Source organism: Pyrgilauda ruficollis, unplaced genomic scaffold (genome assembly GCF_017590135.1).
Source record: "Pyrgilauda ruficollis isolate IOZ18807 unplaced genomic scaffold, ASM1759013v1 scaffold43, whole genome shotgun sequence".
NCBI classification, from domain to species: Eukaryota; Metazoa; Chordata; class Aves; order Passeriformes; family Passeridae; genus Pyrgilauda; species Pyrgilauda ruficollis.
Window position 1 is genome coordinate 7122078 of NW_024525823.1, and position 23506 is coordinate 7145583.

Consider the following 23506-nt stretch of genomic DNA (forward strand, 5'->3'; position numbering starts at 1 on the left):
AACAACTCAATAAGGCTGGACAACTGCAGCTGGGTGGTTGTGATTGTGTGAAGCTCTTCACTACCTCCTTGGTCTCCTTCTGCATTTCTCTCAGAAGAGGTAGTAAAGCCATGCACAACTACACAGCTGGTATTTCCATGAGAAAAAGCATCGGCATGCCTTTCTCACATTATCAAGGTTTCCAATGCCACCACAATTTTTCTCCCCACATTTTTTACTAAGTTACCTTGACTATCCAAGAGACATGCCTTTGGAGTATTAGATTTAGCCTTTGTTGTCTCAACAGAATTATCCCCAGTTCGTAGAATTAAAGTGTTAACCCAGCTGTCACCTTCAATCTTCAAGAAGAAACCAGTTCAGTATTCAGACTAGAGACATTAGTCTTTTTCTTTTTAAAATCATTCCAATGCTTTCTCATCTATATACCCTCACTGTTAACAGCAAAATTTAGGAATCAGTGGCCAGAGCACAGCCCAATCCATCCAGAATGCTCTTATTATAAACTCTACCTCCTGACTCACCACTCTCCTACTTTTAACAACTGCTGACTTTCACTAGGAGTTGTTCAGTCATCTTAGCATTCACCTTGCCTACTTGCTTGAGGAAGAGTCATCAGATTGTTTCTTATCATTTCTCTCATCAGAACAGTATTTGGCTCAAAAGCCTGTGGACTGCAACCAGAGCTTCTGTGCTGCTATTTCTCTACTGCACTTTGCAAGTCAGAAATGGAGGTACAAGGCATCAAGTGTACAAGCATTTAATTTAAACCTAGCCTTCATTCTTGAGTTTGAACACCTGACACTGCTTATGGTTTACAAGTTTTTTCTGCACAATGTGCACTTCAGAAGTACTCTGAAAAATACCATAATCTCATTAGAACACCTTTAAATTTTATTTGCATCTATTGTAATTACAAAGAATATAACAATATAAATTTTCATTTAAAGTGACAACCCTTTCTAACAAACAAGGTCGTAAATTAGTGTGCACCTATTCTGACTTCGGGCAATTTTTATAGAAGTTTTCCTGCATGAGAATTTGTCACATTTTACAGCATTGTATTTTCATAGTTCAATACACAGGAACAGAAATACATCTATTCCTACTTGCAGAACGCTCATAAGTATTTCTGAAGTATAGAAATGCAACATTTCATTTGTTTTATTGAGAGGAAGAAAAGGAAGAATCCACCCATGGCTTTAGTCAAGTCTCATAAATACACTAATAGCCCTGATGCTCTCCTCCCTGAATTCATCCTCCAATAAGACTTGATTTTTTTTTCTTTACAAGGGGTAGGAACAGAATCACTATCTTGTTTACAACCTTGCAGAAGACTAGGGTAGGAAAAAAAAAACCCAAAACAACAAACCAACAACCTCAGACAAAGATGCAGACTATTACAAATGCAAACAGCCATCAAATTGTCCAGTTTATTGATGGGAATTCAAAACTGATACAAAACATGCCCTCTTTGCATGTTGTATTTTACCCTTAAAATGTTTCTGACGGTGTCAGGTAGATTGAGAATTAAGAATATACTTCGGCTTTCAGCATGTACCTTTTATAAAGGTATTACACAAAAGCCACTAGCTTACATAACATGTGGTCCCAAAATTACTTACAGACATTCTGTTTATCAAAAGACTCAGATCTCCTGTTGATCTGATGAAATAAAGGCTTAAAAATGTTTTAAGCCATTAATAAGTATCCTATGGCAGAGTCAAGAAAGTTTATGATTTCCATTATAATCTCGGGCATAAAAAGGCAACAGTCCTAAAAAAAGCAGCCCTCCAGAATATATGGAATGTGGCAATGGATATGATGCCAATTTGTAATGATCAAGTTAAGTAAAACAGATTCTTAAAGCTATGAATAATGTGAGCAGTATCACAGCAAAACAGTTAATGAATACCACAGAACCAATCAAGTTTGAAAGTTGAGCAAATGTTGCTTCAATCAACAGATATTTGTAATGTCAAATATACCAAAACATTTTCTAAAATAAATTCCTAATGCAGAAAAATTGATTGAAAGTTTGCTCCTAGCTAACAGTACCTTTTATTTAAATTGGACCCTAAACTGATCAGACAATACATAGCCCACACTTTTGGACATTTATAATAAAAAAGCTTTTATTTTCAATTGAAACAAATGCACCATCCTGCACTTTGAAGGCTATGAGCCATAAGCATATTCCAAGGTGTATCAATGGCAACAGATTTGTTTCACCTCCACTGAGAAGTTACATAATGCACTCTTAACTGGTAAAGAAAATTTAAACTCAGCCTTCTCAAAGCTTCTGTACTGTGTTTCTTGGTTAATTGTACAAGTTCCACAGTCAGACCAAGAGCTTGCACTGTGTGCAGATATTGTAGTCAATCAATAGTATGTTTAATCGTCATCTTCCTCTTCTTCCTCTTCCTCCTCAAAACTGTCTTCAAAGCCCTCACTGTCTTCCTGGTCCTCATCACCTTCTATTGCTGTATCCCACTGTGGGTGATTTTCTGGCACTGGTTTTGCTTCATGAACTTCCAGCTGTAATTGGATAAGGAAAAAGAAGAGGGGAAAAAACTGTTACAGACAATAAACAGCAATTTGGGAAAACAAATTCACACACACAAAACAAACAAGCAACCCACAAAAGAACAGTTGAAAAAACCAAGTAAATAACAAAACAAATCCCATCCCACTCCCCAAACCAGAAACAAAACCAAGAACTGCTTCCAGAAGTAAGGCATGCCAGATTTTTCCCATTAACTGGATGAATCTAGGACTAAGAAAGGACAAGGAAATGGCATGGCAAACCTCAAGGTATAAAACGCCACAGCCAACCATACTGCAGAAACTGAATAAACACAAGCATGGGAAAGCATCTTGAATTTTAGATTTAATCATTTAATCCATCATAAAACTACCACTGTACATGAGGCAGAAACCCTTTCTAAGTCCATCCTTCCCACTTGTTTTAAAATTAGGACAGGTTAAATTCTTATTAACAGGACTTCTGGTTTTAATGACCATGAGAAGTAGCTTTCAATGTAATACAAGTATATAACAGAGTCAAACTTCACCTTCAATGGTTTAATCTGGTCCAATCCCATATATGAATCCGATCTTAAATAAACTGTGTACTGATAGTTTCCAGGCTTGCCTGGTGCTGGGAACTTCAGCTCTACCTACAAAAGAGATTTCATACCATTAAGTTCTTACTGCTTTCAAATGACACATTGAAACAAGTACCTGAGTCCTCCAATGAACACTACTACAGAATAATAGGAAGTGCTAATTTCTTACTAGGAACACTTCTTTGAATATCTCTACGTAATAAAATACCTGCAAAAAAGAGCAACAATACCCAAACACAATACCTGCCATGAAAGCTGAAAAATCATTGAGTCACGCAATCAATGACTTTCTTTTTTAATTAGGCCAAGTAACTACATTAAGTGCACAATTTCACCCTGCTGTATGCTAAGCCTCAAAAACCCAAACAGGTTAAAATATTTAGTCTGCTGAAAGTTTTATCTTAACTCTGCTGTTATTTGAAATTGAATGTAACACCTAATTTGGAAGAACAAACACATTAGGTTTTAATTTTTCAGAAAAGTGGCAGGAATAACACTGCCAAAGGTTACAGGTTCAGCAAAGTTTATATGAGCCAAAGCTAATTAATTTGTTACAGTCTCTGCTGTACAGAAAGAGAACACTTAGTATTTCTAACAATGTGAATAAATTTAGGAATTTCACTGCATATGAATACTGCTTTTCATCATCTTTTGATATCAAGGAAAAAATAAACCAAACATATTCCAAAAGAAACTTCAAAGTCATCTTAAATTACTTTTTCTTTCTCCACTATCAATTTTCATAGTTAAAAGGCACTTTTCTCCTTTTTCAAGAGTAAAAATTGTTTTCCATCTTAAGAGATAAATATTAAAAAACTTAAAATCTACATGTATTTGCATACCAGAAACACTTCAACAGAGTTTTGTAATACCCCAGAAAGAAAACTCTCCAAGTACTTTACCTCCTCTTTATCTTTTAGTGTACAAACGTGGTATGGCATACATATTAACATCTGCTCCTTCCGATCTGCAATATACAGCCACCACCATTCTTGTTTTTCCTTTCATAAAGGGGAAAAAAACAACAGTAAAAAAACACCAGCATTACAGAAGTCATAGAACAAGATGCCCTACACTTTTCAACAGTCAATTAGGATTCACTGGTCTTTGTAACACAGACAGAAAGGGAAGTTTGTGTTTGGTGGCTTTTTTAAACTCTTGGATGTGCATTAATAAAATACATGGTGTACACTGCACACTGAAAGCAAACAGGTTATGACAAGTAACTGCTGGTCTCCAAAGGCTTCAAGCCATGTATTCAGCTTCAGCTACCATGTGGGACATGGAACCACCCCGAAAAATTGTGTCCACTGAGGATTAACAAGCAACTTCATGCAATATAAAACAACATTAGGTCCTTCAACAGAAATCCGACCCGGATAAAAAGCTGAGCATAGAAAGCAAGGAAAGTTTAAAGACAGATAAAGAACTCTTCGCAGCAAAGTCTTTTTTCAGGCAAGCGTGCTCAGTCCCACTGCTTCCCCCCTCTAAAAAGTGAAATGACATTTGAACACACTGAGATTTCACTTCAAGGAAATGACTCAGTATTGTCGCCATGATAATTTTATGAAAATCCTTTGCTAGGATTTTTCTCCTATTCTAGCTGAGAAGCCTCAGAAAAGAAATGTAAACAATTAACTATCTGATGGCTGTGGAATGTGGTCTGGACATTGTTTGCCAACAGGTGCATCTGTGATTGGTTCCTGTGAGTTGTTTCTACTTAATAACCAATCAAAGATGCAGCTGTGTCAGACTCTCTGAGAGTCACGAGCTTTTGTTATCATTCCTTTCTATTCCTTTCCAGCCTTCTGAAGGATCCTTTTCTCTCTATTCTTTTTAGTATAGTTTTAATATAGCATTTTAATATAGTATAATAAATAAGCCTTCTGAAACATAGAACATCTCTTCCCTCATCCTGGGACCCACAAACACAACCACACAGTATCAATCAATATTGAAGTATATTTGTAAAGGATGCCCAACAACTGCTCCCTATCACATACAGGTTTCCAAATAGCTGCAGGTCTCAAGGTTTTACCATCACAGATGCTAGAGCAGAGTTCCCAAATTAAATTAAATTAGTGTGGTCCTTCATACAAGACAGCAATGCTGTCACAAAAATAGTGATCTTTTCCTTCAATTTAAGTCAGAATTCTAGGACTGTGGCACAGTTCAGCAGCACAGACACAACCATTCTCAAACGGTAAAGACAGTTCTCTAACACCAACTGTTCTTCATTTAAACAGTACACCTTTTTGGTTAACCCTCTGGCACTCAATTTAGACAAAATCCACTTTGCTTTAATAGTAGCTGAAACCTTTCTATTGTAAAAAAAAATATAGTTTAGTACTGCAAAGCAAGTTCCTGTTCCTATAGTTCCTTAAGCCTTTGTTTAAAACAAGTGAGAATAGTGAGGGACAAGGGGGAAGACTTCTACATGGTTATGGTATTTTAGTAGACAGGTAATAGTCACAACAGCATAATCTTACCCTTCAGGGAAAAAAGGGGAATACACACATTCTTTTTAGATAACCCAAATGCTGAACTGTCTTCCAAGCCAACTGTTACCCACCCCTGACGGTTTGGTAACTCATGTTTATAACAGACTGGAGTCCTAAAAAGTGCATCTTATTACAGTTACAAGTCAAAACTCCAAACCAGGGAGCCAATTTTTATTACATCTACACCAAAAACAATCAGGCAGCTGCTTCAGTGTCCCATAAAAAGTGGTTGTTTTATTTTTAATCTAACAGGATTAGAAGGACTGAAAGAAAGGATGCAGTGGACTTTCAACACTACCAGTGAGCAACTTCTGAACTCCACACTTGGGAAGCAAATGCTGTTAATATGTAGAATTTTAAGAATTTTTGTCTCTACCAGAGGAGTTAAAAGTTCAGTAGTTTTAGATTTTTTTTAACACTTCAGAAGCCAGTGTTTGGTGAGCTGAGATTTAAATCATGCATGTTGAAAAATTACAAAAGGCAAATTAATTCCTTTTTTCTTTCGAAGTGACTAATTGTTATACTATCACAATCTCACTGAAATATTCAACCATTTACAACAGCAAGACACTCACACCAACAACTAAAAACACCGATTAGGCACTCCTGAGTCCCAGAACAGAGAAATGTAAAATTAACTCAACATGTTAAATACCGATTTTGAGGTGTATAAAAGCAAAAGCATCACAGTGAAGCATCAGCATTCCCTTGTGTTCTTGGAACGGGCACAGAGAACAGGACAAAAACCTATCTGTATGCTATTTAATGCCAGAATGTGTAGAATTCTAAATCCTTCTTACAACTACTCCAAGTGGTTTTCTTCAGGAAAAACCATCCCATGTGATTACAAGGCATAAGTTATTTTATCTATAAGTTTCAACAGTAAATATATTGTCAATCTTCTTGACAGCTGTAGCAAAGAAGACTCTTAGGCAGTCAAAGTGTTTATTTCCTAGCCAAGAGGCCTCTAGGAATAGAAAGATGAACAGTATAAATAGTACAGATGAACAAGAGCTACAGAAGCAAGATCCATTACAGAAATGGCTAATCCATTTTGGGCCTATGAAGACTGTGACCATAATAAAAAGGACCTGCAGTTGTATCAATGTGATTTTTGATTTTACCAAAACATTGTGCTGACTTACTATATATTGTTCTTAAAAAAAATTCCTTGCCATTGAGAGTGATGGAAAGAGACAAAGATCAAAATCATCAAATGGCTTTTCACAAAAACTAGTAAAAATAACAGCCAAGTGGGGGAAAAATACCAGTGCAAATGACAACCATTGATTTAACGCTCAAAGGATCTTCTATAGAGTAAATTTTTTTGAAATTACAGGAGTGTTCCTTACCCTTAAGTGCCATCACTTTTTTACAGAAAGGACAACTGTGCAGGACTGTGATTTTCCTCTTGCTTATTGGGTGGAATTTAAAGCTTATGCCTGTGAGAATCTGGCAAACTAACAGGCAAGTGGGCAAAACGCCCTTTAACAGATGGGTGCAAGGTTTGGCTTGCCAGGGAACCAGTATGTTCATGAAATTGGAACACCAAGGCCAGTTTCTACCTAAAAAATGTCAAAACTACAATCTGTGCAGTTTCTGGACCCGTGGATGCAGAAGCAGAAGATAATTCTTTAGGAACCTGCACAGATTAAAGACACATCTCTGGCAGAGTAATCAACTGCCCCAAAAATTGGATGAAACAGCATTAAGGCTGCCTCCTGAGAATAAGTATTATTATGCTCAGCTACTACTCAAAAATCTTCAAAATCTGGAACACAGCATTTTATCTCTAATTTTTTATCTCTGAACTGGCCATGACCACAGTACAAATAATACTCTAAATAACAGATGAGAAAAAAAACCCAAAACAGAGTATGACGGGTTTTGTCCCTCAGATGTTGCAGATTAACTCTATCTGAATCTGCTCCAACTGCAGCTACAGCACAAAGTACAGCTGCATTCAACTTTCATGAAATCAGTAAAGTTGGAAAATTTACAACTGCAGTACCATGAGAGGATATGTGTGTATCTTCAAGTTCAAGCATTCAGATCAGCCCTAGATTTCTTTTTAGCAGCAAGCTGTATTTAGGTTTTTTATCACAAAACCCATATGTAACTCAGTTACACACAGCTGAAACATATGCAGCTCCATACAGAGTAAGTATAAGCAAAGTCTCTGAAAGGACCCTCACTTTAGTAAAAGAGAAATACAAATATTCAGCATCCCTGAGGCACTGGGCATGGCACTTACTGTCTGTGAGCTTCAACTGATGACCAAAGCCAGCTGCCTTCACAGCAAGGAAGTATTAAGACTCTGCAGCACATTTGCCATGATCTAAGGCAGCCAGAAGAGCAGAATGGCAGCACACCTTTTTACACTATGCTGGTGTACTGGTGGAAGCTGTACTGAGAGATGGAAGTGCACCCAACTGTCAGGAAAATACAGCTTCAAGCTCAGCCATTACAAAACTAGATGTCAGGAAGACAATTTATTTGCCTTATTGGCAATAGCACAACAACAGAGAAGAGATCCTAGATTAGTTCCTTAGTCAGACTGCAAGGCAGGAAAGGAATTGATTAGCCATTTCTTGAACCACTGGCCAAGAAAGAAAATGCGGCCAAATACTACTCCTTCCTGGTTCCAATCAGATCACTCCAAGGACCTAACTTATCTGCTCAGAACACAAAACCTCCATTTGGAAAAATCTCCTCTTTTTCAAGGTTCCACTGCTTTTAAGGGCTTCTCAGACAAGTGAGAGAAGCTGAGAGAGAGCTGTTACTTGTTAGTGCAAGTAACAGCTGATATATCAGGTAATACTTTCAACACCAAAGGCTGCTGTGAACACACCTCAGCCTATACTGAGTCACCACTCTCAAATATGTAATTTCCTCTGACACTCATCCACAGTAGAACTTGTACTTTTGAACTCTATAGGAAAGACTGTTCCACAGTTGGCTTCTGCCACTTCCAGACTACACTGTGGTGAAAAGAGACAGCTTTGCCAACCAACCCCATCTTCCACAGCTGCACACTGTGCTGCAATCACATTGCTGCACTGAGAATTAAGCCAATCAGTAAGCCAAAACTATCTGCTGATCCAAACGACCCCCAAACTCTCCTGTGATTACTCATCACATAGGAGGGGTCAGGACCTCCCCCAGTCACAGGCACTTGCAAGTTAGAGGTAGAGTTAAAAACACCCAAATGTTCCACCTTAAGTTTTATACAGGTTTGCAAGTCTCTGGGAACTGAGTAGAAAGCATAATGAAGAAAAAGGTTTTAGAAAAGTACCTGAAAGCGTTTCATTTTTTAAGTTAAGACTTTATAAAATTCATACTAACTTTTTCCCAGGCATTAAGCTTTTTTTAAAAATCCAATACAGTAAAAAATAAAAATGGATCAATTTTTTTGTTTTTACAGTAAAAAATATAAATGGATCAATTAATTTATATTATTATTAATTTTCATGTTTCACAACTGCAATGTTTTTTATAACTGACCTCAGGAAAAAAAAGACTGTAAACAGGATGTGTTATCTTTGACTTCGTTTCAAGAAGGGCTCGCTCCTTTCTCTGTATACTTTGCTGTAATTCTTGCCACTCCTGTCAAAGAAAAGGTTAAGGAATTACTGTGCACTAATCATCTCTTGCATTAAAAAGACAGAAAATGGTCCATGAAAATGGTACATGTGACTAGTTCTCATGCAATACTGAACATTATAAAGGGAAAAAGCAGATCTGTAGGGTTTGCACACATTCTTCAAAATTCAATTCTACAACACTACCCCTAAACACTACCTCAGCCACAAGAGTCCTGATTACAAGTTTGATGATTCCTTTCCCATCAGAACTTAATCTAACCCTGTATGGGCCATTCAGCTGTCACTCAAGTCTTTTATTGTAAGACTTGTGGTGCAGAAATCATCTACCACCACAATGCTTCACTCTGTTACATTATTACAGTTTAGACACATAACTTGACAGTTACTAGCATTAAGTAAGCACCTGTACAAGTTTGTTCACCTACTGCATGCTTAGGATGCACTTTGCAGCATGCAACAGCCACTGGCTGTAAAGAACACATTTCAAAGAAGAGACTTTAAGTCACAAATCTGCAGCAGATAGTAATCAAATTATGCTGAAAGAAGTATTTTTTCTCCTGAAGTTTAGCCATTTTCTCATGTCATTTCTAGGTTTTCTGACCATGCTGAAAAGACTCTCCGCTACTCATTCCGGAACAAACTCTCAATGACAAAGCTCTTATACCAGAATGAGGTCTGAAAACCTCTGGAGAACCGGTATTACTCCTTCATCCTAGTGTTGCCTAGCCTGAGGGGATGCTAGAGGATTAAAATGCGTTTTCTCTCAACCCCAGAGGCAACATTACCCTTCAAGAAAAAGTAAGGCTTACAGCTTCATCATCTTTGTTTTGCTTCTCATCTTGCTCTCTGTCAGAGTCTCTGTCACTTCCATCATCTTTTTCACTTTGAGAGTCCCTGTTTGTTTCTTCTTCTTCAGATTCACTTCCTTTATCAGAGACCTCCTCCTCCTCTTCCTTCACAACGACTTCCTAATGAGAAAGAAAAAAAAAACCCAACACCTCTAACTTAGTTTGTCTGCATTACTGTAGTACACAGAATTCACAGCGCCTGCCTTAAGGTTGGGCAGCACTATCTACGCTCTTTTTGTGTCACAGAGTTATGTCTACAGTGAAGATTAATTCTTTCCACCTCATTCACTGAGAGGACAGAAGCCATTTTCCTTCTCCATACAGCCCTCACAACAAGAACAGGAAAAACAGTATTTGATTCCCAGACTGGATGTCCCATCTCTGCAAGTGTTCAAGGCCAGACTGGGTGGGGCCCTGGCCAAACTCATCCAGTGAGTGGCATCCCTGCCCACGGCAGAGGGGTTGGAACTAAATGCTCTTTAAGCCAAATGATCTTTCAACCCAAACCATTCTATGACTCTGGGACTGCATTTCATAAAGTCTTAAGAAAATTACAGAGAACATAAGAAAGTACCTACAACATAGACTATGAGGTGGAGAAAACACCATGCATGGGAACATAAATTTACTAAAGCTACTTAATTTACCAGAACAAAGTCTCATTTCAGTTTTTATCTTTAAAGAAAAAGTAGAAGTTACAGAACAATTCACCTCCAAGAAGGCAGCATAACAAGAACAAATAGTAAGAAGGGACTATGAAACCAAATTTTTTAAATAGCTGAGCAGAACTTTCAGCAGCCACTGCAAAGATTGCCATGGTAGTTCCCTGATTACTTCACTAGTAATTGTTAAAGCAGAGAAAAAAATTGTTATTTTAGAAGACACACTTCACAAAAGCATAAACTGAAATGTAAGAGACAGATACAAAACTCCCCATCAGACTACAAGTGACAAACTGAATAAAATTATAAATATAATTGAATCTATGAGCTACCCCATTAGCTTGTTTCTGCTTCTGCTGTTTCTGTGGTTGCAATGAAGGTGGCACAGGTTTCTTTTTCAATGGCTTCTTTTTCTTTGATTTTGAAGCTTTCTTGGTTCCTTTATTCTTTTGTTGCCATCCTTTGCTCTTAGCTTTGCTGGCATCTCCTTGCTGCAGGAAAGCAGTATTAAAATATTTATTCTGTTCATAAAATTTCAGTCATTCAACTGTACTTAAGCATTTTAAGCTGAGAACCAAAATTACAAAGCACAGTTCAAAGGACACTTCAGTAGGCATTTCTGAAAAAAATGCTTGAGAAGTGCACAATTAGCAATTCAAGGTCTGAAAGAAAGTTCTCTTTAATTAGCAAGAGGAACATTCACTCTTCACTTACCCCGTCTTCTGTTGGTTGTTCTTCTGCTGCACATATAGACTGTTCCTTTTCAAACACTTCCTGGTTAGAGAAAAATGTGAAAACTACTAATGCCTCTGTACCAACAGCAAATTATTATTTCATATTTGAACTTAAACTAAATCACCTTAATCAGACCTGAAAATATTCAGGTCTGAATATTTTACTCCTGGCAAATTCTTTTATCAAAGACAGACACAACTGGGGATTAACAGATCAAAATTAAACACTAGTTCAAACATTTGGTCTCAGATATCTCCATCACTTGTATTATAAAGAAATTTAATAGCAACATGTTGCCTTGTTCCAAACAATCTACTTGTTTTATGAAGCACAGCAACCTATATCACAAAAGCAAGCAGTAGTAAAATGCTAATTCTGCTCCAGTTGTCAGAGCATTAAAAGCTTCAACAGCTGCTCTGCTACTCAGGGACACAGAACAACAAATCAAACCAGAAATGTGAAATGTTAAGACACAACACAATGTTAGTAAGTATAGACTGGGGCACCTCTCTGTAAATGGATTTTTTAATTTGTTTCTTTCTTCAAAATATACTATAGGCCATTAAAAAAAAAAAAAAAAACAAAAAAAAACAAAACAAAAACACCCAAACAAAACAGCAAGGAGCTGTTGTATATAAAGATGGCAAATAGGAAATACCACCAGAAAAAACATGCTTCATACAAAAGGCTAGCTCTTGTTTCATAGTCATGTGTTTCTATGCCAGACTGCCTAGTGGAGATCACATAGGAAACATCTTAAATGAATCTTCTATATACTGTTAGACATTTTAGTTCCTAAGCACAGTTCAATATCCTCATAATTTTCAGTTTCCTTTGCAATTTCCTTTTTGCAATTCCAGCACAGTGATACAGTGCTTTTGCTTTCTACCTACTGCACCCTCGGCCACCACAGTATGAGCACACGGATCTTGTATATACAGACTTTCTGCTGAACTGGCTTCAATAGTCTGATCTCACTTGCAATACTCAGGCTTGTGTTACTTAGAGGTGTAATTCAGACCTTCTGTTTACTTAGACTATTATGCCATTAGTACAGATGCAAAAATTGACACTGTAGTCTTTGACACGTCGAAGCTTGTTTAGGTTCTCTGTGTAAAAGTTCTTTGTTAAAAAAAAGCCATTAATGCATTTTAAGCTAGAAAATAAGCACAAGTCAGAAGTCTAACTGCTAGGGTATAGCATTGTTTTGGTTATGCCACACTGTTTCCTACACAGCAGTCCCCGCTCTTCATGTGACACTGGTGTACCTCCTTTATATTAAGTTACGCATATTCTGCATTCTGCTGGACTGTGTTTCTTTCATAAAAGTGTCTACAACACCCAAGAGATTTGTAACATTATCAGCCCACATAAAGCAAAAGCAAACACTGTCCTGAAGACTTGAGTGAATATTTTATTTTAGTTCAAGAATAAGTTTCTGAATGTCTCATTTCCTTGTTGTTTACAAACTTCAGAGCAGTATCACTTGCCATATTCTTTTACCGTTCCCTAGACAACTGCAATGGGTCAGACTGAACTTTGATTTTATTCCAGGAAAACTTTCTTATTCAGAAACAAAACCATAAGGATGGATTAAGAGCACAAGTTCTCAATTTCACATCTTAACCTCAGAGTTATGTTTACAAAACAACCAAAAATGCCTTTTTACTAGTGTACACCCACAGCTACCACAAAAGAACAAGTATTCTTAATACTTACTGCCATGGTCTGTCTTGTTAGTGTGACCAGAACAGTGACAAGAGAACCTACTGTGATGTTGTTGCTGTCTTCATCATCCAAAACTAGTGTGAAAAGAAAAACAACACATCTATTAGACTTCTTTAAAGCCTTTTTCTCCATTAAACAATGCTTCTGCTACTTCTAAACATAAGCATTCAAATACCAGAATTTTTAACAAAAAATAATTTCAAAGTATTATTTAATAAATCTCTTACAACTTCAAATATACTATCAGAACAAGAGCTGGTAATTCAGCAACCTATAAAACTGCAACAATGAGTCTGAAATTTTAATTGCATGAAAGTAAGAAAATTCAAAGTTATAGCTGCCATGGGAGCCATAACCCTGTAATACTGTGCATTATATATTAAAGCATAAAACTTCAGAAACATGAAATATCACACATGACCAGAGGGACCCTGTTATATTTGTTCTGGGAATCATAATTTTCATTTTCCTAACTTTCATGTTATTAACAACTCAATTTCAGTGCCACATTAACAATCATGCATTTAATTATTTTTTAAGGAGAAGGCAAAGGAAAATAAAAGAACAGCAATGATTAGTTTAACTGACACATCAAACAAACCCCACAGGGGAGCCACTGAGGAGTTTATACCTCCAACCTATAAAATGGAGAACATCTCAGGTAGGAGAGGAATAGTTTTATTCCAGTGTAGACATTTTATTTATTCCCCTCCGGTACCTCCCTGTGAAAGCAGTTTTACTATTCACTTGTCTTACATATATATTTTATATAATGGCAATACTGAGCTAAACAGAAAAGCATCTGCGTGGTTTAATCCTCCACACCTGAGTGCAGCTGTGTGACAAATGAAGACTACAGGCAGGAAAATGTTTGTTAAAATATGGGGAGGTACTTCAAGACTGAATTTTAAGCAGATCAACAAGACTGTATGCAACCCTAAGCTACAATAACATAAAATTTTCTGTTTATTTGTTAAAAAAAAAACCTAACAAAACTACACAAATAACATTCAGAAACACTGAAATGGGCAGAAATTTGCTTCCTTAACATGTATTTCTTCTAACATTTGCTTCTCACAGGGGACTACACATAAGCCAAATTACAATCAGGCTCCCCAAACTAAGCGTATCACATTTTGAATGCAATCATTGCTATCACAATGAAAATATGAACCAGAAACAAGAATTAGAACAAACTTTCAAATATCACACATTTACTAGCACTGGTTTTCTTCAAAGAAAAGGAGACCAGAAAACCAATTCAGTTCCCACTGCAAAGCTGTCTAACAGGAACTGCTTACAGTATACCAAATCTTCAGAGAGGGAGAGCATTATACATCCACTGAAATAGCGCACACAAAACAGAGCTAAGCATAGCTTGGACAAATTCTGCCAGATATAAAAACTACACCAGTATTATCACAAAGGAACCCCAAAGGAACCTCACAAATGCTGAAGAAAGGAACCTGCAAGCTGAAGAAAGCTAAGCATAAATTCTGGAATAAGTGTAACTGTTTAAGATACCTAATAAAAGTGGTATTTCAACCAAAATTCCACATTGCTCATGAAATATTAAAACTGAAAGACAAAATTTCAGGTAAGCCCCTGTATGAGAAACTACTGCTGGCTTGGGAATACATGGAATGTTTCAATGTATTTTATCTCCTCAGACTGTAACTCTCATGTATAAAACCCCAGCACTCCAAAGAAGTATGGAATTTCCAGGTCACATGGATAGCAGTGAGTTGTGTTTCAGTATCCTCCAAAAGCTTACTGCCAGCAGACTATCAAAATGTCAGCAGAGTGACATACACAGAACAAAAGGACCCCCCACTCACCCTGTGGTTTTATATCCATAGTGACATGTGGAAAGCTGCCAAGGACGGCCATAACTTCTTCATATTTCTTGTCTTCTAGAAAGTGCAGTAAATTGCGACGATCTGAGCCTTTCAAACTCACCAAATCCTGAATGCTTTTGATTTTATACTGAAAAAAAGAAGAAAGGAAGTCCCATAGTAGCACAGAACACAGTCCACAAATCAGCTCTTCATAATAAATCACTGTCCCCACGTTACTAATACATACACACCATTACATTTGTTCCTATAAAAAAACCCACACTTTAGGAAACTAGCAAGTGTATGTTTTGAGACACAATAAACCAAAGAGGTTGCACTCAAGCCTACTAAACAGAACTGCTTTGAACACTGGTGTGTTCCTCAGTACGTCACCCCTTAGAAATGGTTCTTTATAGTTTCTCATAAAATTGTTTTTTCAGCCAGGTTTTTCAGAAAGCTGAGCTAAGAGATCTTACTAATAGGGGTTTTTATTTAGATAGAATACTTCAGTGCTTTCAGATTTACATTAGCAGAAACAACCAAATACAAGTTTACGGGGTTTTTTTGTACCGAACTGCAAACAAATCTAAATTCACTCCTTCTAAGATTTGCAGAGCAGACTAAAAGGATAAAACAAACACACATTTGAATATTTGATTATATCACCATTATAAATTAAAACCATTAAAACCATTTCTTTATTAAAAACAATTTCATGCATCCAGATAGAGTGATCATACTGCCAATCTAGAACACTGTATTTTTGAAGAATTCAATGCATGTCACCCTGTGAAATTAGCCTAAAAAACTGGGGGTTTTCCCCTCTTTCACGGCAAACAGAGGTGGGATTATAACAGCCAAATTATTTGGTTTTTTACTTGTTACAATGCACATGTCAATAAATACATCTAAAATTGCTTATTTTCTCATATGTTCCCTGTAGTTTAAGACAGGATTTAAAAAGTCTTTAATGATACCTGTAAGAGAATCTTTTACTTTATCCAAAGGATATGACTACTTGAATATTTCATGAACAAGCATCTTCAGAGAGGATTAAAAAAATGCAGTACCTAAGAATTCTCAGTCTTGACACTAACAGAGAAGCACTTAAACACCCCCTAAGGCTGTAGTTAAAGTGAAACAAAAGTTCCATCAGATAGAAAGAATATTTTCAAGATTCATCCAAATTAACCACTGTAATAAAACTATCAGAAAAGTCAACAGCTGCTAGTAGAAGCAAAAGGCTGTTTCTAACTGTTTCTGGCATTCCCAGAAGATACACTAGACTCAAATGAACAAGCAGGTTGAAATGCAGAGATAATTGGTGAAACAGAGTGAAGAAACACATGCAGGTATTCAGACAAGACTATTATTTTTCATCCTTAAATTCTACAAATCCCAACACTTACCCAACTACAGTTACACAGCAAAAGCTTTATGAGACACACTCTTTCACACAAAGGATCACAAAACCTGAAATGCCTCCCACAGTTACTGATTTTTTTTTCTTTTATGAACTCCCCTGTGTAAGCTTCCAAAAATATTTTCTATCAAAGTACATTAAGAACAATGTAAAGCCAAACAAGCCCCCCTACCCCCAGGAAAAAAGTCCCAGTAGGATATTCCAGACACATTCTGGAAGAATATTAAATAGGAGAGAGTACATTTTAATAAGAAAGAAACTTTCTGTTGTTTCTTAGGTCAACACAGACTGATCTCTTACACTTACTTACACTTAACAAATCTCTGATCCTAATTCCCACCTCCTGAGTTGGACTTTTAGAAAACCAAAAGCAGACAGAACATCTAGGAAGTATTGTATTGAGTTTCTTAAAAATAAATCTATTTTTATTCTCTTAGCTAATTCATGACCTTGCTTCCTTAGCCACAAATAGGTAAAAGAAGTAGCGGGTATCATTTTAAGAGGTTACCAAGTATCATTTGTATTTTTATACCTTTTTATGATTGGAAACTCTTCTCAGATTGTCCTCTTCAATGTGAGGCAACTGTAAAAGGGGAGACTTGAACTGCTGAAGTCCCTGGACTGTCATCTGGGAAAGCTTCATACAATTTTCCAAAGATCCTAAAGATGGAGCACGGAACTCCCTTTCTTGGGGAGAATGAAACAAACAACATAATTTTTAATTTTTTTTTCTTCTTACACTTTGCCAGTGTACATCGATATTACAGAAAACCTTATTTCCAGTCCACCAAGCAAAAGAAAGAGACATCTTCAAATGTTCGGTATAATTAACTAGGCAGATTTTTACTCTCCCTCCAGCCACACAGACCAGCAGACATTTTCCTCCCTCTATTTAGGATGCCACAGCTGAATACTAACATTGTCTGAGGGAACAACTGTACAATGTATCTATGCAATTATTATAGACAAAAATTTCACCAATTCAGTTAAAAAAATGCAGCATCAAAACAGTTATTTTATATTTGTATGTTTTATGCATGTGTGTGTATAATATGTTCAGTATGCCATTTATTGTAAATTATCATTAAACATTAATCTTTTACAATACATTATTTATTATATTTCCATCTTGAGAAACGAACATATAGGTAGCAGCCCATCACATTCAAGAAGAAAACTATATTTATAATCTAAGCTAAGCACAGCATATTATGTTAGAAGGCAATAAGAAGAGCTGTAAAAATATCAAATGCATTACTTTTATAAATAAACTTATTGGTTAAAAGAGGTGTCTATTTGACTTTTTTAATAGAAATTGCCTATAATTCTTTTCATATTTTAATGTACAAAAAGACATACACTCATAATTAAAATTATTATAAAGTAGACAAGAAGAAATAAATCTAAGCCAGAGCAGAGCAAAAGAAAACAAAAAACAAAACTCACTTAGAAATTATTAATACTCATCACATCTGCAAAGAAATGAAAAAGCAAAGCAGACACAAACTGCAATATAACTTTGCATGACAACCATTCATTCATAAATAAAACTTCTCATAAGCCCTGTTTAGAGAACTCATTTCAGACCACTTCTTATCTCGCTGCAGATTTCTAAGCAGCTATGAGGGCATAGTAACTGCACATGGTAGATCACTGCTGCCTCTGCTTCAGCTGCCCCTCTCCTCTTCAAAATGTCTCTTTCTTCACTAATTACTCCTAGCTACAAATTACACCAAGCTATAAGTAACATCAGCTATCAATCAAATTACATGGAAGGACATGTGACAATTATATGCAATGCAAAGAGAAATAAAACACACAAATGGCACTACCTGGCTAGACTCACAGGTAATTAAGACGTAACTTTGACCTTAAAAAAAAAAAACGTAGTAATGGAAAGATTAATGTCCCAACCAAGTAACACTACATTTACTTTCCATCTTACTCAGCTTCCACCTCCCCTGTAATTTTTTGGCTGCTGCTGCTGCTAAGGAAAGTCACAGGATTTGTTTTTTCTTTAAGTTAAAAAAAACACACTGCAAACCAAGTCAATAAAAGAATCCTAAATAATCTCTGACAAACTGTCTTTTGCAGGAAATTGACCTAGAGCTTTGAGACCACAGAGCACTAGTCAGAGTAGAAAATACTCTCTTTTTTAAAGGATTGACTCATCATCCATATGACAGTAGAAAAATATTTTAAAGTTGGAAAGTATGATCTTGGTTTCCTGACAAGAACACAGGTCTTTATGTTCCCTGAGAGTGGACATGAGGACAGCATAGCTTTTAACATCCCCCAAATGCCCCTACCATAAAACTAATGTCATTGCTGTACCTATTTTGACAGCTTCTGATTGTCAAACTGCACAATGCAAGATGACCTTTAATGTAAGGTTATTAAATTGACCAAAAATAAAGAATCATAGAATAGTCTGCATTGACCTTAAATATCATCTAGTTCCAAGCCCCTGCCTTGGGAAGCAGGGCCTTGGAACTAGACCAAGTTGCTCAATCCAAACTAGTCTTGAACACCTCCAATGATGGGGCATCCACAGCTTCTCTGGCAACCTGTGCCAGTGTCTCCCCACTCTCACCAGCAAAGAATTTCTTATCTAAAACCACCCTCTTTCAGTTTAAACCAAACATATGACATTAAAGTAGTCAATCCCAAATTTAAATGCAAATTTGAGTCACTTGGCAAGGACTGGCATACAACTGGGTCAAGCCACAACCTCTTCAGTAAGCTGCTGCTTCCAAGCTGAATTAAGGAATGTGCTTTGACTGGACAGCTGAATGCATGCCTTACTTCTGCAGGCACCTACTGGAGCGCATCCCATGTTTTTGGCAGCAAACACCACACTTGGCAAGGCAGCTATCTACTTATCATATTTAAGGATGATCTCAAGGAAGCCATGAAAATAATTTACACCTGCTGGTTCTCAGGTATCAGCTAAATAGCCACAGAACAATGGATGCAAGCAAGGGATGCCACATAGCAAAGTGCCAAGCTCGAGAAGATTCCTATCAAATGTCTTTCTTCCAAAGACCTGATTACAAAGTAAGCATAAATTGCGGCAGATGTTTTTGAGCTTCCAATAGTAACAAAAACATTTCAGAATATTTGAAAGACCGGAATGCATCACAAAATGAGACTTCTCATCCCACTATCAATTTAGGTTTCACAAAGTATGATTTGTCCCCAAAATATTTCTTTAGATAGTATTAACACACGCCATTGCCTTTGTACGTTTATAGAGCCAGGACTGATGAAGATCTATGACTAATTGGAGCATGTGATCCTTTTATGTATTGTGTCAAGGCTGGTGTAAGTGAATATTAGAACCAGCCCCAAAACCGACTACAGTTAGCAGTTAAGTCGCTTAAAATTATGGTGACAAATATAAACTTCAGCAAAGCACTCTCTTAAAAATTTCAATACCTAACTTTAATTTTATTCATCTTTAAAAAACACACACAACACAAAACCAAACCAATGCCACCTTTACAATTTGCCGTTGTTTCCCAGAGCAATACAGTTCTCTCTACATGCACAGTCATCAAAAATAGGGTCAATGCATTACATTTGCTAAATAAATAGTAAGTTGTAAAAGCAGTGACTTCACTTCAGACCAAAGACCAAAATCCTGAAACTATTTACCTTCAAATCCCCAATTTCATTACTGTTAATGGGCAACTGTTGGGTATCACCTTCTCTTTAACACCATGTGCTGAGAGCACTGGCATGCTTGGTTTGGTTCTTTGGTACAAATTTCTGGCTACTGCCACTTTCAAACTTTGGAAATAATTTTAAAAAAAGCTGTTAAAGAAATACCAGACAAGTCCTCAACTACACCTATGATATATATTCACTTTTTTTCCAAATCTAGGGAAGTAACTTCTACCATACATAATGACAGCTATAAATTCTCTTCTGCTTTCACAAAATGAGTGAGGCAGGAAGAGATAATGATAATCCCTGGAAATTGTTAGTGGTAGAGGTTGTTCAGATTTGGTTTATAAATAACCACTTCACCTGCTAATAGAAAATTAGTTTACACCACTACATTTCAAAGTACTGTCTCCTTTTATTTTAATTTTAGTTAAAATCTAAAGTTCTGGAAACTTCAAAGAACTTTACTAAGAACAAAGCATCTATAAATATTTATTTTACTGCCAAATAAATAAAGTATCTCTATGTATACTCAGAACTAGAGGAAAAGAATACAGCTACCTGAAGGTCATTCAGGTTGCAAAGTATATAATGCAGTCTGTTCAACATCTTATTTCAGCTTTTAGAAGAAGAACTATAGGTGCTGCTCATTTTACAAAGACTTCTAGTTCTGCTGCATAAAAAAGCTTCTGCCTGTGTTATTTTGGTTTCATTTTACACAAGAGAAAACAACTATTTGTTGGTTGACTAATATATACATAGGCCATCTAAAAATGTATTTTTCAGAGCTTTGAAGTATTTTACAGTATCATAGAGACCCAGGTATTTTTTTATAAAACATTATCCAAATTTAAAGAAAAGCTAGCACACAACATCCTTATCTGCTCACATCCCCTCTCACACTTGATTTTGTTATGGAGCACAATTTCCAGTACCACTTGCAATAGTCCTGGGAAATATCTTTCCTAAATCCAAAATTCTGAGTAGGAGGCTATTAATGCTCATTAAAGGAGTTTTGGTCTAGTGGAGATCAACCAGTAAGTATTGTTTGATAGCAAAAAAATTGTGACCAGTATTGACATAAAAAAATGCCTTGACTATGTTTGGTGCAAAAAAGGAATGACATCCAAGTCTTTGCTTCCTTACACTGCAAGGAACCATCTTCTGAGTAACTGCATTTTTACAGTGGGAAAAAAATGCTTAAACATTGTATTTCAATTAAATTATCATTTCTCTGGCAATTACAGCTAAGCACCTGCCCCTACAACTTCAGAATAAAACTACATAGCAGGCTGAAGAGCACAGAAGTCTGATATGGAGAAATATAAGAAACATGCAAAGAAATAATGGCAAAGAAATTATTTTAAAAACAAAAGGTACTCATAAGAGAAGAGAAAAAATTGTAGAAGTGCAAATGGAAAGAACACAAGTCTTACACTAAATGCTTTGCTACTGAAAATGAACCACATCTTCAAGAAAAGGTTTTCAGTTAAAACCTTTTCAGTAAAGTGCAGTTAAGGAGAAACTTTAATTGCAAAAATTACAAGCAGGACACACTCTCAGGATTTCAGAGCAGAGCTTGGTAGCAGCAGCATTTCAATCCTCAAAATAGAGTACTCTCTCATTACAAAAAGAGCAAAAGTGCATTTAGGCATTTCTAAATATCACAGGTTACGTTTCCCACAACAACCAAAGACTTTATGAAGTATCACAATGAAGAAACATATTCATTGGTTTTAATTATACAGTTTTCTTTTCTTACCTTCCCTGCTTCGAGCCATTATTATTAGCTGGCAGATCACATTAATCATTTCTTGAAGTAGTGCAGGACTCTTCTTAAGGATAAACTGCTGATCTGCAAGATACAACTGGCTGCAATTATGCTGTACTACTTTTAGGAAAAACAATCAGTTTACATTAACTGGACCATTTAATGGCATGGTCTTCACTGCTATTCATTCTTGTATTGCCACTTTATTCTCACTGACATATCCATCTATAACATTCCTTAAAAAAACAGGAAAATGAAAGTGCTAAGAGGAAACAAATTTTGTATACCAGCTTCCACACCAAATGAAACAATATTTATCCATCTTAAAAGAAGCAACAGGATGGCACAGACAATTTACCAGTCATATTAAAAATTGCATTAATTATTTAGGTAATCACAGGTTAAAACCAGGATTTTTAATTTTAAGTGAAACACCAGTTTTGCAAAAACATTATTTGCAATGTATCAACTTTCTTGAATGCAGTTCTATGAAGTTCTAAGTACAAACAGTAACTAAGGAAAAGAAAGATGAGATATTTTTCATGACTTTTTAAAACTGATTATTTTTCTTTTGAAAGGAACTGACAAATTTGAAGCAATGCATTTTCCCTGGTTTGTTGGTTTGTGTTTGGTTTTTTTTTTTATTTCCATTAAAATGCAGAACATCTCAACTTTGCTGGTCAGCCTAGAACTATGGCTTTCATGGATGAAATTTAAGAAATGCATTTAGAAACATTTCCGTTTCAATATTCAAAAGTATTAAAAATTCCAAAACACACACCAAAGCTCACAGGTAACTGATATTTAAAGTGCTAATCTTGTCATCTTTACTTCACATAGCGGGCTAAAAACCTCCAAAAATAAGTACACACGGAAATGCTACAGAGAGCAGCATTATGCTGATCTTGGATTTCTTTGCTCTGAAAAGCAAATATACTTCCTGTTTAACTTTTTATTCTATTACAAAAATTAAAAACAATTTACCTAAGCCATATGTGCAGCAAAAACCTTTAAAAAGTAAAATACCAGTATTGCAGGGCTGTCAGGAGAGTGAGGAAATGCTAAGTAAATGCTCTAAAGGGTCATTAAAGTTGAAAAACTAAGCAGCTTGCATGGAGACTGAGCAGAGATCCATTCAACTCTTTACAGGACAAGCATCAGAAGTACTGTAGAAGGCAGCAGCATCTTGCTCTGTTCCAGTAATATCTGATTAGGGGGAAGCCATTACCTTCTTCAAGGACCTCAGGAACTTGCATCCGGGCAAGATGGGTCAACAGCAGAACTCTGGCTTTCAGACTGTAAGGGTAGGTGAGAGGAGGCTCATTCTTCTTTAAATTTATGCCACCAATTTCTCTGATTAGCTAAAATAAAACAGTTAAACACCTATTTTATTGCAAAATACAAGCAAATACAGGAGAAGAGTTCACAAGGGGAAAAAAGCATGTTTACAAAAGCAGGAGTTTAAGTAACTTTTCCTTGGAAATTTCTGTAGAGATGAACATTAGCCATTTTTATTCAAAACCCAGCTCCAAAAAGTTTAGAAGTGTCTTTATAAACCTTTTTTCAATGTGCCAATGGGCAGGTTGTAAAGATTTGCATGC

The 23506-nt window shown here is 36.3% G+C and overlaps 1 protein-coding gene across 1 annotated transcript in view; it reads right to left on the minus strand.

The window, feature by feature from the left end:
• Positions 1–1416: 1416 nt before the first annotated feature.
• The window catches only part of SEC63 (SEC63 homolog, protein translocation regulator), a 54279-nt gene continuing 32189 nt past the window's right edge, over positions 1417–23506 (minus strand). The window contains exons 10-21 of the mRNA XM_041478064.1: positions 23134–23266; positions 21897–21989; positions 16998–17152; positions 15043–15190; positions 13196–13278; positions 11456–11515; positions 11074–11232; positions 10041–10199; positions 9131–9232; positions 4028–4126; positions 3072–3176; positions 1417–2535 (exon numbers count right to left, since the gene is read on the minus strand). Of these exons, the coding sequence (XP_041333998.1) occupies positions 2392–2535; positions 3072–3176; positions 4028–4126; positions 9131–9232; positions 10041–10199; positions 11074–11232; positions 11456–11515; positions 13196–13278; positions 15043–15190; positions 16998–17152; positions 21897–21989; positions 23134–23266 (1440 nt within the window). The 3' untranslated portion in view covers positions 1417–2391. The remainder of the gene's footprint in view (positions 2536–3071; positions 3177–4027; positions 4127–9130; positions 9233–10040; positions 10200–11073; positions 11233–11455; positions 11516–13195; positions 13279–15042; positions 15191–16997; positions 17153–21896; positions 21990–23133; positions 23267–23506) is intronic.